This window comes from Malus sylvestris, chromosome 2 (assembly GCF_916048215.2).
Source record: "Malus sylvestris chromosome 2, drMalSylv7.2, whole genome shotgun sequence".
NCBI classification, from domain to species: domain Eukaryota; kingdom Viridiplantae; phylum Streptophyta; class Magnoliopsida; order Rosales; family Rosaceae; genus Malus; species Malus sylvestris.
Genome location: NC_062261.1, coordinates 9881950 through 9896806, shown reverse-complemented (window position 1 = coordinate 9896806; position 14857 = coordinate 9881950). Strand labels below are relative to the sequence as shown.

The 14857-nt window shown below is 38.5% G+C and overlaps 3 protein-coding genes and 1 pseudogene across 4 annotated transcripts; 1 reads left to right on the top strand and 3 right to left on the bottom strand.

Annotated features, from left to right (window-relative positions):
• Positions 1–290: 290 nt before the first annotated feature.
• LOC126588674 (transcription initiation factor TFIID subunit 14b-like) lies at positions 291–3072 on the bottom strand. Its single transcript, XM_050253785.1, has 6 exons — positions 2749–3072; positions 2318–2406; positions 2012–2233; positions 1738–1925; positions 1519–1640; positions 291–714 (listed from the first exon to the last, which is right to left on the bottom strand). The coding sequence occupies exons 1-6, from the start codon at positions 2863–2865 to the stop codon at positions 619–621; spliced, it is 834 nt and encodes a 277-aa protein (XP_050109742.1). The 5' UTR covers positions 2866–3072; the 3' UTR covers positions 291–618.
• A 417-nt stretch (positions 3073–3489) lies between these two features.
• On the bottom strand, positions 3490–6730 carry LOC126588588 (uncharacterized). Of its 2 annotated transcripts, none has more exons than XM_050253697.1 (3): positions 6541–6730; positions 4597–5459; positions 3490–4020 (listed from the first exon to the last, which is right to left on the bottom strand). In XM_050253697.1, exons 2-3 carry the CDS (start codon positions 5454–5456, stop codon positions 3846–3848), a joined length of 1035 nt encoding a protein of 344 aa, XP_050109654.1. In that variant the 5' UTR covers positions 5457–5459; positions 6541–6730; the 3' UTR covers positions 3490–3845. The 2 variants fall into 2 exon arrangements, with proteins under 2 accessions (XP_050109654.1, XP_050109659.1); XM_050253702.1 differs by lacking the exon at positions 6541–6730 and adding an exon at positions 5738–5816.
• Positions 6731–10499: 3769 nt separating this feature from the next.
• LOC126588624 (uncharacterized) lies at positions 10500–13864 on the top strand (annotated as a pseudogene).
• Positions 13779–14585, bottom strand: LOC126588720 (uncharacterized). Its single transcript, XM_050253825.1, has one exon. It carries the CDS (start codon positions 14517–14519, stop codon positions 13968–13970), a length of 552 nt encoding a protein of 183 aa, XP_050109782.1. The 5' UTR covers positions 14520–14585; the 3' UTR covers positions 13779–13967.
• Between the last annotated feature and the right edge of the window lie 272 nt (positions 14586–14857).

The following is a 14857-nucleotide window of genomic DNA, read 5'->3' as shown; positions in this document are numbered from 1 at the left end:
GTATCAAAATTCGGAATTCTCTGCATTTGAAATCAGAGTTCCACTCGAAAACTCAATTGATCTGATTACGTTCATTGCCGCTGCATCAGCAGAAGTTGATGAACAGATTAAAGCTGTTTGAAATGACTAAAATGTTTGTTGTAACAGTAACTAAAATGTGTGAAATGACTGGAATCGGTTCGAATCATGTATTCAACTTTTAGTTGAGAGCTTATCTTGAACCTCTTGCATTCGGTGAAAGTAAACTCGGCTCGTAAGACCGAAAAACATCAAAATTACTTGGACAAAAATGAGCAAAGAAACCGAGTGCCCTCCTTATGATACTCACAAATTGACCAATTAAAACATAATATAACTGTAACATATGCATAAGTGCATTCATACGTGTTTTACATTCATCTGTTCGTGCACGCAAACTTCTAATTCTTGTTCGGTCATATGCTTCGCTAGGACCCTTTGTTGTTCCTATACTAACCTTTAGTTAGCTATAAAGGAGAGATAAAACATGGAGTTTACCATAACTGTGGAAGTCTGGATACACATGTTTATATCAACAACCATTCTTTGATCTTCCGTGATTGACACTGACGTGGAAACTTCAAGGATGATCTAGCATGATCATGCATATTCGTATCCTGACGGTGGTTTTGACAGTTGGGGCGGCCCATCCATCATACTCATTTTTCTTCTCACGCTGACAATGTGGGCTTGGACCTATCAAGTTGAAGGCAATGTACAACATGTTATTCTCTCAAAAATCCCAATACAGTCCACAGTCAGACCATTCAAACAGGCACAAAAGGAAAGAGTGAAACAAGGCACAACTCTGTACATTGAATTGGACATAGCTACATGTGAAGCCAGGCCGATAAATTAAAAGTTACAAAGTAAAGCTCATCGCAGGCTTTCTGTAATGGTGAATATCACACGACACTCAACAATAACATGGTATTAGACTTGACCAAAAGTCAGAAGAAAGAGGAACACAAGTCGCAAGAAATGACAAGGGCAACAGTACATGCAATGGGTCATAGCTACAAGTGAAACCCGCGATGAGAAAACTAAATCAAATGCATTCAAGATAGTGTGGGACATGTAAGACATCCAGCAATAATGACTCAGACTTGCACACAATGGACAGATGTAGCGAGGATACACATACACTATAAGGGAAGAGAAACAGATCATAATCACCAGCCCAATAGAAACTAGTAATAGAACGTAATCTCTAGTAAGTAATCTTATAAAGCAGTACCCTAAACATGACCACAATTTGCATGATCATATAAGCTCTTACATTAAAAAAGGTTAAAAAGAAAAAGGAAAGGCCATATTAGGTCGGGGGGGAGAGGAAAAAATTTGAGAATATGTTAGTTCCAAAGCATTAGCAGTTTACAACGAGACCAATACAAAAAAACTATTAGCATTGTACAATGCAACAACACAGAATAAAACTTACAGCATTGACCACATTGATTAGTTAAAAAAAGAAAAGAAAACACAGCTACTAATTCTAACCTCTTGACGAGCCGCTGCAAGTTTTAAGAGCTCATCTGCCTCTGAAAAATTCAAGAACCACTGACCAAGGGGATGATCCTTCGTGTCCCCTCGTTCGCTGTCATTCTTCTGATCAATCGGCACTGACAAAAAATCCATGTAAGACATTTAAAATCAATGGATTATAAGAATCGAAGGTTCAAAATGATATCAAAAAGATAGCCAAGCTATAAAATTTACCAGGATTAGGCAAGTTGAAACCAGCAGGTAAACGGGGCACTATAACAGCTGGATGGTTCTGCACACGAGCAAAACAGGCCTCTAAAGGATCGGGGAAAACTATTTCATCGTAAGACTCCACAACAACAGGTTTCTTAGTTGACTGGGGCCCAGATTCATCTTCAGTATATAACTTTAAATGGTGATACCTGCATGATATGAGCTCAGGTAATTATTGTACTATCTTGTGGATGTTTTCAAGTAGATGAAATCAATATCAGAATACGCAACTTACAAGTCTAACTGTCTCTCACAGACATCATTGTGGAAGAACAGACTGATGGAAATTTCAAATTCACCCCAACCACATTCCGTTAACTCAAATGGGGGCGAATCAATCACTCTCATAGGATTATTGAAACTAGGATGCAATTGAAATATAACTCGCTTTACCACCACCCCAAGGTCCTCGTTTGTTGCCCCACGAACATAAACCGTCCACTTATGTGACTGAGACCTAATTAACGGAAAACATAGGCGGAAATGATTCAAAGACACAAAAAAGGCATAAACGAGGACCCAATCAAATGAAAATACTTACTCACTGGCCTTCCTACCGAGGTAGAACGCAACTGTCCCGTATACAATTGGCACACATATATCAACATCCTTCAGTCTCCTGCTTGTGCTCTTTGATAAACGAAACGAAAAAAAAATCATCAGAGATGTTATGCAATTACATCGAAAAATGAAAATTAAGAGGCATTCAAATATATGGAACCAACAAATGTACAAATCTTTCGCCCCTTCCCGTTGCTCCCTCAAAGTCAATGAACTAAAAATCTACAAATTGCAGAAATAAACAGCAAAAGGCTACAATTTGCGCACGAAAAAAGAAGAAAAGTTCAAAACTTTCAGCTTCTTAGTTGTCGTTCACAGGAAACCCACTAAATTATTGAGCTAATTTACAAATTTAAAACCAAAAAAAATTGAACCCAAATGTTAAGAACGAACAGCAGAAGAATGCACTACCTTCTTGTCTCCATCTTCTGCAGGATTTGAAGTTCGGACTGGCTGGGATAGTTGGGCGGACCCGCCACCCTCCTCCGGCTGAGGCGGTTCAGTTTCACCTGATTTTCTCACTGACATTGTGAGAAAATGTCAGGCTTTTCGTTTTCCAATTTAAACAAAGGAATCCAAGCAAGTAGTTCGTCGAATAAAGCAGAAAAGGGTTCTTCAATTGGGCAAATTTGCTAATTGGTATTGCAATTCCCTTGCAATTAGGTTTCAGAAGGGGAAAATTGGAGGAGTAAAGAGGGGTTAGGGTATTAGTTCGTTTGCCTTCGTTTATTTTAAGCGGGATTTCGAATTTGTTTGTTTTTTCACAAGGAAATTTTTTTTTATTAATTTAGAATCAGTTGATAATTATTTTATTTTTAATTTTAATTTTTTTTACTCATTTGGTAACTACTTTTAGTTTTTAGTCAAATTCTAAAAATTAAAAAAAATAGCTTTCAAACTAAGTTACCAACGATGAAAACGAAATCAAACGGGTAGGACTCGCATAAAACAGGAGCGTTAAGGTAACAGTATCTTAAATCAACCATATGATGTCATGTGAAAAATTAAAACACACGTCAACATGTTATAGATTTGGGACATTGCCGCCTCGGCATCTCTCCCTTTCCTGCAAGTCTTTCCCTAATAATTAGACTTGTTTAGAAGCCAACACAAATGCTGAGAAAACAGGAGCCGATTAAACTTCACGTAGCCTACAGATTAAATCACCATGCTTGATATAAAACTTCACCGGAGTTCGGACAAATGCAGATCATTCACCAACAATATTCAAATGAAACCTATACAGCAAGTGATTAATGATTTAACAATGAGATCGCATTCCAATCAATGTATGATTTTCTGGGTTCGGTCCAGCAACAGCGCAAACGCAGAACTAGATAACGAGTTCAAGGGGCTCTTCACAATGTTACAACTGAAAGAAGGGGTCTTGGACATAGATTTCCATCCGGAGTCGCTCATTCCTGCATGCCTCTCTGGTATGTTGATAGGTGGAACTGATCCGAACTGTGTTGCAAAGCAAACCACCGGCCAGGTTGAGCGTTAGCAAATTAGATGTTCGAAGCACTCAAAGCCATCACCTTGCATTGTTCATTCATGGCCAGAAGTTGGGCCTCTTTCTTGTCAAGAAGAGCGCTCAGCTTCACATTTTCTTCCATAAGTTTCTGAACTTCGGTCTCTTTCTGGATTTTCTCACCCTCTAACTGTGTTGTTTTTGCAACTAGCCTGTTTCAAATCAGTCTCAGATAATAAAGCACCAATATTTCCACGTAGGGTAGATGGTTGTACAAAAGGAAGAGTTTCGATTACCACACAGGCATAAACATATTATGTGAATGAGAGTGCACATATGCAGAATAAATTTAACATATATGTTTTAAAACATCATCAGAAACATAAATACTTCAAATACATTTTCTCCGTCAATATTCTATGTACCTTAACCATGTAATTGAGACCAAAACATGAAAAAGCCCGAGAAGCTAAAGCTACTTTCTTAACGAAAGGATCTAACAGTACCAACCTAAAAATCTTTTTCTAGACATACAGTGCCTAGCAAAGCACTCAATCCATGATAATTACCATGGATTATACCAAGAATTATACTTAACCATTTCATGTTTGATGTCACTTGTCATGACACAAGCAATACAGTGCCTAGCAAAGCACTCAATCCATGATAATTTGTAGGACAAACAAGAGAAAAACAAAGATAGCAAAGAATCTGGCATAACCAACTAAATGATCTAGCGGAAGCACTCAAGAAAAATGAATATGTATTTCAGAAGAAAACATACTCACCGCTCAAACAGTCTCTCTATAGTTTGAAACTGCTTCTCTGATGAAAGCAGAGTTTCTCGCACAGTGATAAGACTGCTGACATATGATTTGAGAGACTCAAAGTCCCGCTTCACACGACAAAGCTCCTGTTCGTTTTCTGCAGCTCGTAGCCGCTGTCTAGTAGTTTCTTCAACCAAATCCTCAACTCTCTGCCGCATTTCATTTAAAATACCATTTGTTCCTAGAGCGAAGCGTTCCATCTCCTCTAACTTCACAGTCATGTTCTCAATTTGAACTGACTTTTTTTTAATTTCTTCCTGACCAAAAGTCACCTTCTCCTTCTCAATTGCAGTTTCAGATTCTGCCAGTAAAACTCTCTTGACAAGAGCTTCCATTACATCCGTAACCATCTGAACAGATTTAAGAAGTTCACCAATATAAGCCGCATCTTGTTCATCCAGAGGATCATGTTGGTTGCTAATCCCAACCCAAATCTCTTCATCTAGACTATCAAAGGAAGTGAGATCAACATTCCTAGACCAACCAGACAACGGTGTACCATTTTTATCAACAAGGCCCACCCCTTCTAATTGTTTGATGCCGCATGATGTATGTGCTAAATGCGGAACAGCCATTACTCTTGCTTTTGATTTCAAGTATGTTAACACAGTTGCAGTAGTTTTAACTCTCCGCCAAAGAACCTCTAATTCTTTTTTTGAATCTTCCTCGGACCCCTCTATGCAAAGCTTTACCTCCATAAGCTTTGTTTGTAAAACATCCACTTGGGATTGGCGCTGTTCTATCTCCTGCTTCCACGGTTCACGTGTTTGACCCAGCTGAGACTTCAAGGTTGACAAGTCAACATCTTCCTCTGCTGCCATCCCCTGTCCAAAGTTACAAAAATGAAAACTTTGAAATTTAATACGACAGCGACCAGTTCAATATCAAAGGAATAGCTACCAGTAGATCCTTCAAAGGAATAACACATGTTATAAGCAGAAAGCAAGGTGCCTAGTAAGTTAGTAACTCAAATAGGCTTTATAGCATAAAAAAATATACGAAGTTTCCATCTTGCAATATTTGGCATAGTGCTCTAGTTAATGCAGCTGAAATGCACGCAAATCAAAATAAATCTAAGCTAAATCATATTAAACACACTCACCACTCCAAATTACTCAATCACGGAAAAAGGCTTAAATCCAAGCTGCATATGCGAGCACTAAGAACTGGGATATCTGCGTGATGTTGTTGTTCTAAGCTTCAAGTAATGTAGGTTATACACTCTAGCCCAACGAACCTAATACGTTGCTTAAACAAGACTTAAAGTCGAATGGAGCTACATCCACACCTCGAGAACAAATATTAACATGTACAAAAAAAATGTTTTAGTTCGTCAATAGAGGAACAAATGGGTGATCATCACCCGAGCACTTTTCAGTATTTCACTGAAAAGCTACAAAATCACTCAAACATGCAATCAGATGACCAAACAACAACAGACCATCAAGTCATACGAATCCCTCAACTACGAATCGGTGAGTATTACGCAAAATAAATCTACCCAAAAACAGATTCAAGAAGATCCAAAATGTGAATCATAAATCCACGTCCATTTCCAGTTCAAAAAGTCTGAGAAATGGAGGTGAAGATTAAGAAAAATATTATTTGCACGGAAACTTAAATGACGCTTAATTAACAGCAATTCCTGAAACAATCACCAAATAAAACCCTAATTATCATATGTTGAATTTTTGCTCTACAGTTCATCGAACTTTGCAGACAAACAATCCGATCTTAACAAAAGACCTAAACTTTGACCAAATTACAAAGCAGAAACTGAGAAAAGCACGTAAATTTCGAAAACATAACGGAAAATCTAGCATCGGACGCACCAAAGAGAAGGAAACGATGACCGATTAAAGCAAAAAGCAAAACATTGAGAGAGAGAGAGAGATGAGAAGGGACCTTCGGAATCGTGGAAAAGGCGAGGAATTCCGACGGAGGTTGGAGTGGAGGAGGAGCAGATGGGTGGATGGTGGGCGCCGTCTTCCTTCGTCTTCGTACAGCACGCTGGTGTTTTTTTTTTTTTTTAGGTGGAAGGTAAGAGAGGGCAATGATGACAAAGAGAGAATGTGAGAGGGAAAGAACAACAGTGCCTGCTTTTTTTGTCTGCCATTTGGCCCCCTTTCGTTTTCTGTTTTCAAACTAGCCTCTTGCCACGTATGAGAATTGACTCTCTCTTTTTTTTAAGAAAACTAATGAAAATGTTTTGAAAATTTTGAGTTTTAATGATAAGGACAAAATAAAGGGTAAAGTGAATAGTACCAGGATTGACTTTTTAGTGTAAAAATGTGGTTTTTCGTTAAAGTGAACAGTACCGGTGCTTTTCGTTAAAGTTCCCTTTTTTTTAATTGGATCCGCTCTAGATCTTAGTATTCGGAGCATAAGAATCAACTAATCTAGGGTGTACAAAGTGAATTCAACAGTTTCTATTAACTCATTTTTCTAGCCCACCACACACAAATCAACCGCTTTGATTTCTTTTACACATCAATCAGCATCCAAATGGATTGATCATTAAGCTCCGGACACTAAGGTCCGAAGCGGATCCAATTCCAAAAAAATGAACTTGTAAGGGAAGGGGAAAGACAATTTATTTAGGTATTACTAAAGCTTCACTTTTTTATATATGGGATAGTGTTATTCACCCACATCATTCTCAATATTCGGCAATCAAATGAAATTGAAAAAGATCAATGTTCAAAAGTTTAAAAAAATATATAGAAGGTAAAAAATGGAGGTGTGAACAACACTTTTATATATATACAGATAACAAATATAAATTGAAATTTTTCGTTTATAATGAAAAATGTCATATTTTAAAAAAAAATTAATACAACAGATATGGGCGATGAAGGAATCGAATCTATTATTCGCTTACAATGATAAATGTCGTTCCTTTTATGCAAGTGATACTAACTAAGAGAGGACGAATCGAACTTATGACCTTAGGCCTTCTTTTTTTAGTTATAACTCAATGGTAGGGTTCAAAATCTCACCAAGGTGAAGGAGTCTGAATAAATATCATGTGATTCAAATATTCTTACCATTTAAGCTACAAACTTATTTTTTATGATGAAATAGACAAGGCACCACTATGATTAGCATTATGAATAAAATTTTTTGACTCATTATACAATTTAGCGTGATTCCTCACTTTCAATATCAATGTATAAACTATAAATAAGTTTTTAAAATTATGTTAGGTTTAGGTGTAAGTGGTCCTTGACTTCTGAATTTTGAGCAACAAGCTTCAAAACTATGTTAGGGTTTTTTTTTTTTTTTTTTTTTTTTTTTTTTTTTTGGAACAAGTTCGTTTCCATTACATAGCATGTATCGACAACAGTAGGTTGAGATAATGTGTTTCTAACTAGTTGTATATTCTTTCGTGCTATTTTCTCTCATCACGTAAATAACAATTAAAATTGTCTAAAAATATGGAAAAGACGAGTGGAGCTTAATATGCTTATATAGAATCCGGATCCTCTTTGTGAGGATCCTGGAAATCTGTTAATTATATCCGTTCATCGTACATCATGCGGTCAGAAATTTTTTTAAATATTTGTATTTAAAATTAAATACAAACAATACCTGATAAAAACTTATCACAATATGTACGATGAATTGACACAATTTATAGATTTCCATGATCCTCACCAAAAGGATCCAAAGAGGATCTGTTGGGTTTATATATACCACATAAATCATTTTCTCTAAATGTTACAACTTATTAAACAAAAGTTAAGTTCTTAGTTGACGAATGGCACATCGCTCATCACGAGTGAAAAGTGATGACCCTTGAAACCTACATGTTAATTTGGTAGTTGCAGAATCATTTGAAACGGAACAGAAGAAGAAAAGCCTACAATTTCAAACCAAAAGTCTGCTTATATTACAAGGAGAACAACATAAAAAATATATATATTGTACGAGTGCAAACCTAACGTAACCAAGCTGGCTGGCCAGCGCAGTGTGCTCACCTTCTGCACCCAAGTTTGAATCTCTTACCCTAGTTTAGACTACATTAGAATATCGCTCAAACTTATATAATCAATCTACATGCTACATATTATATAAAAACACAGTCCGCCATAAGTGTAGTAGAAAGAGGCGACTACTTAAGGCCACTTAGGGCCTCGCGTCGAGAAGGCCCCATAAAAAGCTTATGTGTATATTAGAAAGTCTTGCCTACTGGAGAAGTGGTAACTAAGCCCGAGAGGAGTGCCACAATAAGGGCAGTATTGTATGTGTTTGGTTCACCTTGTATTGGATTGTTCCTGGAATCAATGTAGGTCTTATTCATGAAAGAGCCACCAACTAGCGCACCAACAGCTACATTTAGGTTCGGATTGGGAGAGTCTAGCCACTTAAACTCGTCGCTGCAGCCGGTTTCTGCATCGACTGGAATTGAAACTCCCCTGTGGTGAACATATTGAGGGTACCTGCTTTTCGTGACACACCCCGACCCGGAATGTCCACTAAGACTCCGAATGAAGTTGTGTTTGCCGACACCTGGAATGTGACGAAGCCATAAAGTGTAGTGATGTGGAAAATGTGAATAAATTTAAACTTAAAAGTGTCTAAATACAAGAGTGCTCTAAAATAATATTTCGTACGCCTTACTATACGTTGGTCAACGACAGTCAATACCCTTGCCTCTAGGGGCATTTTTGTCAAATCACTCCTTTAAAATTAATAAAAACGTAAAAATTAGGGACGGGTTGTCATATTTCGCCTAGCTCATAATCCGCCTGTAGCTTGCAATTAGGTCAGTTTGGTGAAAAAATACAAGAAAAATCAGCTTATGAAGATCAGCGAGCTTGTAGGATTTCTCGACACAATACAACATTTCAGTTTTAAATTACGCGTGTAGTCACCATAGAGAATGGTTAGAAATGCTGAAGCCACAACACTATGTAGACTGTTCCGTTCTATCACCCAAACAGACCGCCTAATGAATTGTCTCAATTCACGATCTAGCCGTCCTAGTTATTCTAACAAGGTACTAACATGATACTGAGAGTGAAGTTCTTCCCTTAACAAACTTACATCGCAAGACCAACACGTTACGTTGCTAGACTGTGAATCTAGATGACAAATTCAGATAATAACAAACCTAATAAATTGTCCCGATTCACAATCTATCAACCTAAGCGTCGGGGTCCATTTAAGATTAGAGTTAATAGCATGTCAACGGAGACTTGAAGTATATATTAAGCTAAAAATGTTACTAACCTCAACAAAAAGCACATGTGGAGAAGGATGTGCATTGATAAGGTAATCAACGATCCACTTAAGTGACCGTCGAAAGCACTTTTTTTAATCAAAATCCAAGTGCTTCTTTCTGCCTTCTGGAAAAGCATTTGGAAGTGCTTAATGAAGAAGCATATGCTAATTGCTTCTAAAAAAAATGTTTTTATGACTCAAAAGGTAAACATGCAAAAACGCATTTATTGATGTCAAAATAACACTTTTAGCCTTTTTCAGAAGCAATCTAAAAAAACCGCAAAAACAAGAAACGGATAATAAGGGGTGTCGAATGCGACTGGGGCTCAGCATGGCAGGTGGAGAGACGTGGCCGGAGAAAGATGCCGTTACGAGCGTCGAGACAACCTTATGAATTGCAAAAACAGCAGGCGCGGCTTGTTCGTTGTTTTGAAAGATTTTTGCTTTCTTTGTTCCGCGGTTAATAAAACCCATCATTCACTTGTGATGGGCCTATTGGGCCTGGATATATTGGGCCAGGGCCCTAAACGAATAGTGACGGCCCATATTATCCTCTTTGTTTTTTGAAGGCCAACTGGTCAAGGGCGGCAACTCGAAGGCTCCGTAGTCCGTACGATCCCTGTGGCTCGCTTGCTCGCTCGTCCATCCTCCGAGCTTAGCAGACACACAGATATATATATAAAAATATATATATAGGCGAAAGACAAAGGAGCGGAGTAACACTGAGAACTGTTATCTAATCGAACAATGGCGGAAGGAAGAGAAAGGGATTGGGAATGCAGTGGATGCAGGAACAGAAACTACGCCTTCGGATCCTTCTGCAATCGCTGCAAGCAGCCTCGCATCCTCGTCGACACCAAAACTCCCGCCGACCCCAAGTGGCTCCCTCGCATCGGAGATTGGATCTGCACCGGTTAGACCTCACCCCCCCCCCTCTCTCTCTCTAACTTTCTCTCCCTTTTCTTATTTTTCATCAACAGTTAAAAAGCTTATGGCCCGATTGATAACCATTTCGTTTTTAGTTTTAGTTTTCATTGACGGTACCAAGCTTAATCGACATAAAACATTTCACCCATTTTCAGTTCATTAAAGCTTGGAGTGCTGTCTTCTCAGTTCATTTCATTTACCCATTTTCAGTTGCCATTTCATAAGTTGGATAAACTGCGAAGGAAGGTTATTTTACAAATCGTTTATCGGTTATGTTGAGAGAGATAGGGGCTGTGTATGGCAGTTAGGGTACTGCTCTGGTAATAAGAATATAGGAAAGGAATGAAACACAACTTTGAAGTTTAGGAGGTGTATTCAATTGAGAATTTGAGAGATTTTAATGGATTTATAAATCCATGAATTTTTATGGAGTTTAATTGATTTGTAGAGATTCCATGTAAAATTTTGATTCAATTCCTTCGAAATCTCTTGGGGAGAGGTGAGATTTGTGGATGCTCAAAATACACTACGAAATCTCTCAAATTCCCTCTAATTCCTCAACTTTCTCAAATTCTTTAAAATCAAATTCTAATTGAATACACCTGGAATGTTATAAACTTCTTTAAAATTCTAATTGAATACACCCGGATTTCTAAGGATTTTCATAAACTATCTTAAAATCCTGATTAAATACACATTGAATTTCAGAGAATCACTTAAATTCCTGATTGAATACCCCTAAATTCATTAAAAGAAATAAAATAATTTCCCAGTTGAACAAATATACAGACTTTTTTCTTTGGTGCGTTCGATTTCAGTTATGGAAAGAGTATATGACTTGCATATTCGCGGCCTAATGACACGCTTCCTTGACATTGTTTGTCGAATGAGAATGCATAATTGTTATTGCAGCTTGTCTTTTTCTTTGCTTTCATTTTTTTATCAAGTTGAAAAAAAAAGGTTAGGAACTCGCTATCAATTAGGTTGAGTGGTTTCTGTTTCTTGTATGTGTATTTTGGTGTGGGATGGACTTGTTGGTGTGCATTCTTGGCTGGATTGTGTGTTGGGTGTCTGTGGCAATGGATCAATAGGTTGCACCAACAACAATTATGCATCAAGAGAAAAGTGCAAAAAGTGCGGGCAACCAAAGGAGGTAGCGGCAATGACAGCGGTTGCAATGCCTGGAGCTTCTCTCCCAACTTATTCACATTGTTTTCCCAGGTCCCAAGGAGGACTGGACCAAAAGATGGGTAGTGGAATGATGGCCAATGGTGCTCCCCCACATTTGCTTCCTTTGAACTGGCCTATAGCAGGAGCTGATTAGTTTGGAGTTCAGCCGGCTTCTACTTGGTCTGTAGGTGGAAACCATAATGGTGGAGTTCTACATGCAAACCCTACTAATCAGCTTCTCTCAGTTCCAAAAGGATGGCACAGTGGTGACTGGCTATGCGGTTGCGGTTTCCATAATTATTCATCTCGAACACAGGTATGATGCTACATGAGCATTCAAAGCAAAGAGTTCTCCTTACCTGACTGTTGATATCTGATCCAATTTTGATTTATCTGCAGTGCAAAAAATGTGATGCTTTTCCACCAGGTACACTCTTTCTTCATCAGCATTGCAATTGTCTTATGATATATTTGTGGTTTAGAAGCACATGCTGGTACCGTAGATTGTAAATAATGCTCACTTATTTACATTCCTCTTTTTTCGTATCAAGCTCTTGGAATGAAGCGATTAGCATCCGAAGAGCTCGTTCATGACTGGGATAACAAGAGACTGAACGTAGGACGTGTAAGGATGATCTATCTATTCTATGAAATTTTAGATTATAAATTTATAAGATTGTTACATACAGTATCCTATGCTTTCTTCTTCTCCTCCTCCTAGTTGTTTCCTTATTCTTTTCACTAAATTGCAGACAGTTGGGCAGCAGCAATCTTATCCTCGGTTTGAGCGAGTGGTAACCTCGCAACTGGACCTTACGCTCCTTATCATCCCAATATAAGCTCAGGCATGGCTCCGAATTTGCAAGTGCACATGCCATTCACACAGCAGGCATTGACACCTGCACTCCTTGGAAAAGGGTAAGTTTGGAATCAGCTTTTCCTTTTACATATGCATACTTAGGTACCACATTCTGATATGCATATTAGATGTTACAGATTCGTGTTTATTTAACTGTTTTCAGTGTGCTTCCACTCCTTTGTAAACGTGGATAATATCCCTAATTCCACATACGGCCCTGATAAATGTCAATTATGACGAGCCTATATTTTTAGCATAAATTCAGCTTATTGTGAGGTTAGCTTCTTTGATAAGGACTTACTTATAATTTATTGACTTCGCAGAGCAAAGCAATGGTGTAATGGGGATTGGATGTGCACAAATTGCAACAATCATAATTATGCTTCTCGATTGAACTGCAATAGGTTAGTGTATAAACTAAGCCTTGATTCCTCCTTTGCTAACATTCGTTACTTCATCCTTTTCCTCGGGTTTAATCCCAACTTTATCATTGGCGTATCAAACTGTTTCCAGTATGGCATGGAATATATCCTGATAGAGCAGCGAAACTTCTTTCTCGATATATGCCGATTGAACAATAATTTCAAATCTGTGTATCAATTATGTTTTCAGAATTGCAATTAACGAGTGTACTTCCTGTTGCTCCAAGTTGAGACGCGTAAATGATCTGTGCATTATACATTGTAATTTGATCTGAATGTTGGAACCCTTGTTATCTGCAGGTGCAAGACCGAAAGAGATGCGACCGCTCAGCCAGTCAATGCCATGTAGCCATTCAAATTCATAAAGTTGCATGCTTGGTGCTCATTCAAGTTTTGATTTAGCCTCTCATTTTGCACTATATTGAGGTGAAAATGAACCTTTTGCATTAAGCGGCTGGTTATCTCACATTATTCAGATAGCATGTCGATATTTCAATGTCAATCGCTGCTCTCCAAGAATGTAATTTACAGCTTCATAGTTTCGTCTCACAGAGAAAGCTTTGTGTATACTTTATTGATCGAGTAATATTACAGAGTCTCCGATGCAGGTGAAGGCTTTTAACCAGTTGAGCTACAAACGCTATGCAAACGATAAAGATTTGGTACGCAGTCATCGAAATCAAAACGAGAAGAAGAAAATCTCTTGGAGAAGAGAGTGACTGAATCAATCAGGAACCCTTGAGGATGGAAGTGGGAGAGAGAGGAGGTGCATCCAACTGGTAAAGATTAAGAGCCGGTCCAACAAACCTGAACAGAATCCAAGCCCCAATCACTATGTAAATTGAAGCATAAGCAAACTTGTTTAACCAAAACAAAGCACCCTTCTCCCCCACGTAAAGCTCCCATGCCTTCTCCCCCAAGCTCATATCTTCCCACTTCTTTGGAGCGTCACTAGCTTGAGCCTTCATGACCCGTCCGCCGTCCCCCTCATTGCCCTCCTCTCGCTGCTGCTGCTTCGTCCGCCTTCTCGACCTCTTTTTGAACCGCACTCCCGTGGGGTCCGGTGCTGCCACGCTGTTGCCGTCAGTGTCCGGAATGCTAGTGCTGCCACCACCATCACTGCCGGTGGTGTTGTAAACTAGTGTGCTGATTCTGAGAGGCCGCGGACGGGTGGCGGGTGAGAAGATATGGTTCAGTTTTGTTGGAGAAGGTTTTGAGAGGGCGAGGTGGGTTGGGGAAGCTGGTGTTGAGCTGAGTAGGTGGAGGAGTTTGGCCTCCATTGCTGAGCAAGTTTGGTGTTGCAGCCGGGTGAGTGAGTGGTTGGATTTTGGTTTTATCACTTTATCTTTTCGTTGCTTTTTTTTTTTCCACTATGAAAGAGGCCAATCTGATTAAGAATAGTGTGGTTGGGCTTCAACTTCAAGTGGGCCTTAACAGTTTTTCAATTTACTTGTAATCAAACTCAAACTTCACCAAAAACTAAGGGCATGTTCCTTAACGTTTTGCAAAACAGTTTTTCGTTTTCTAGACACAAAAATGGGTGAAAAATGCATTTAGTTAGATAATTTTGTGAAAATATACTTTGAGACACAAAAAACAATATTTAGCCTGAATTATG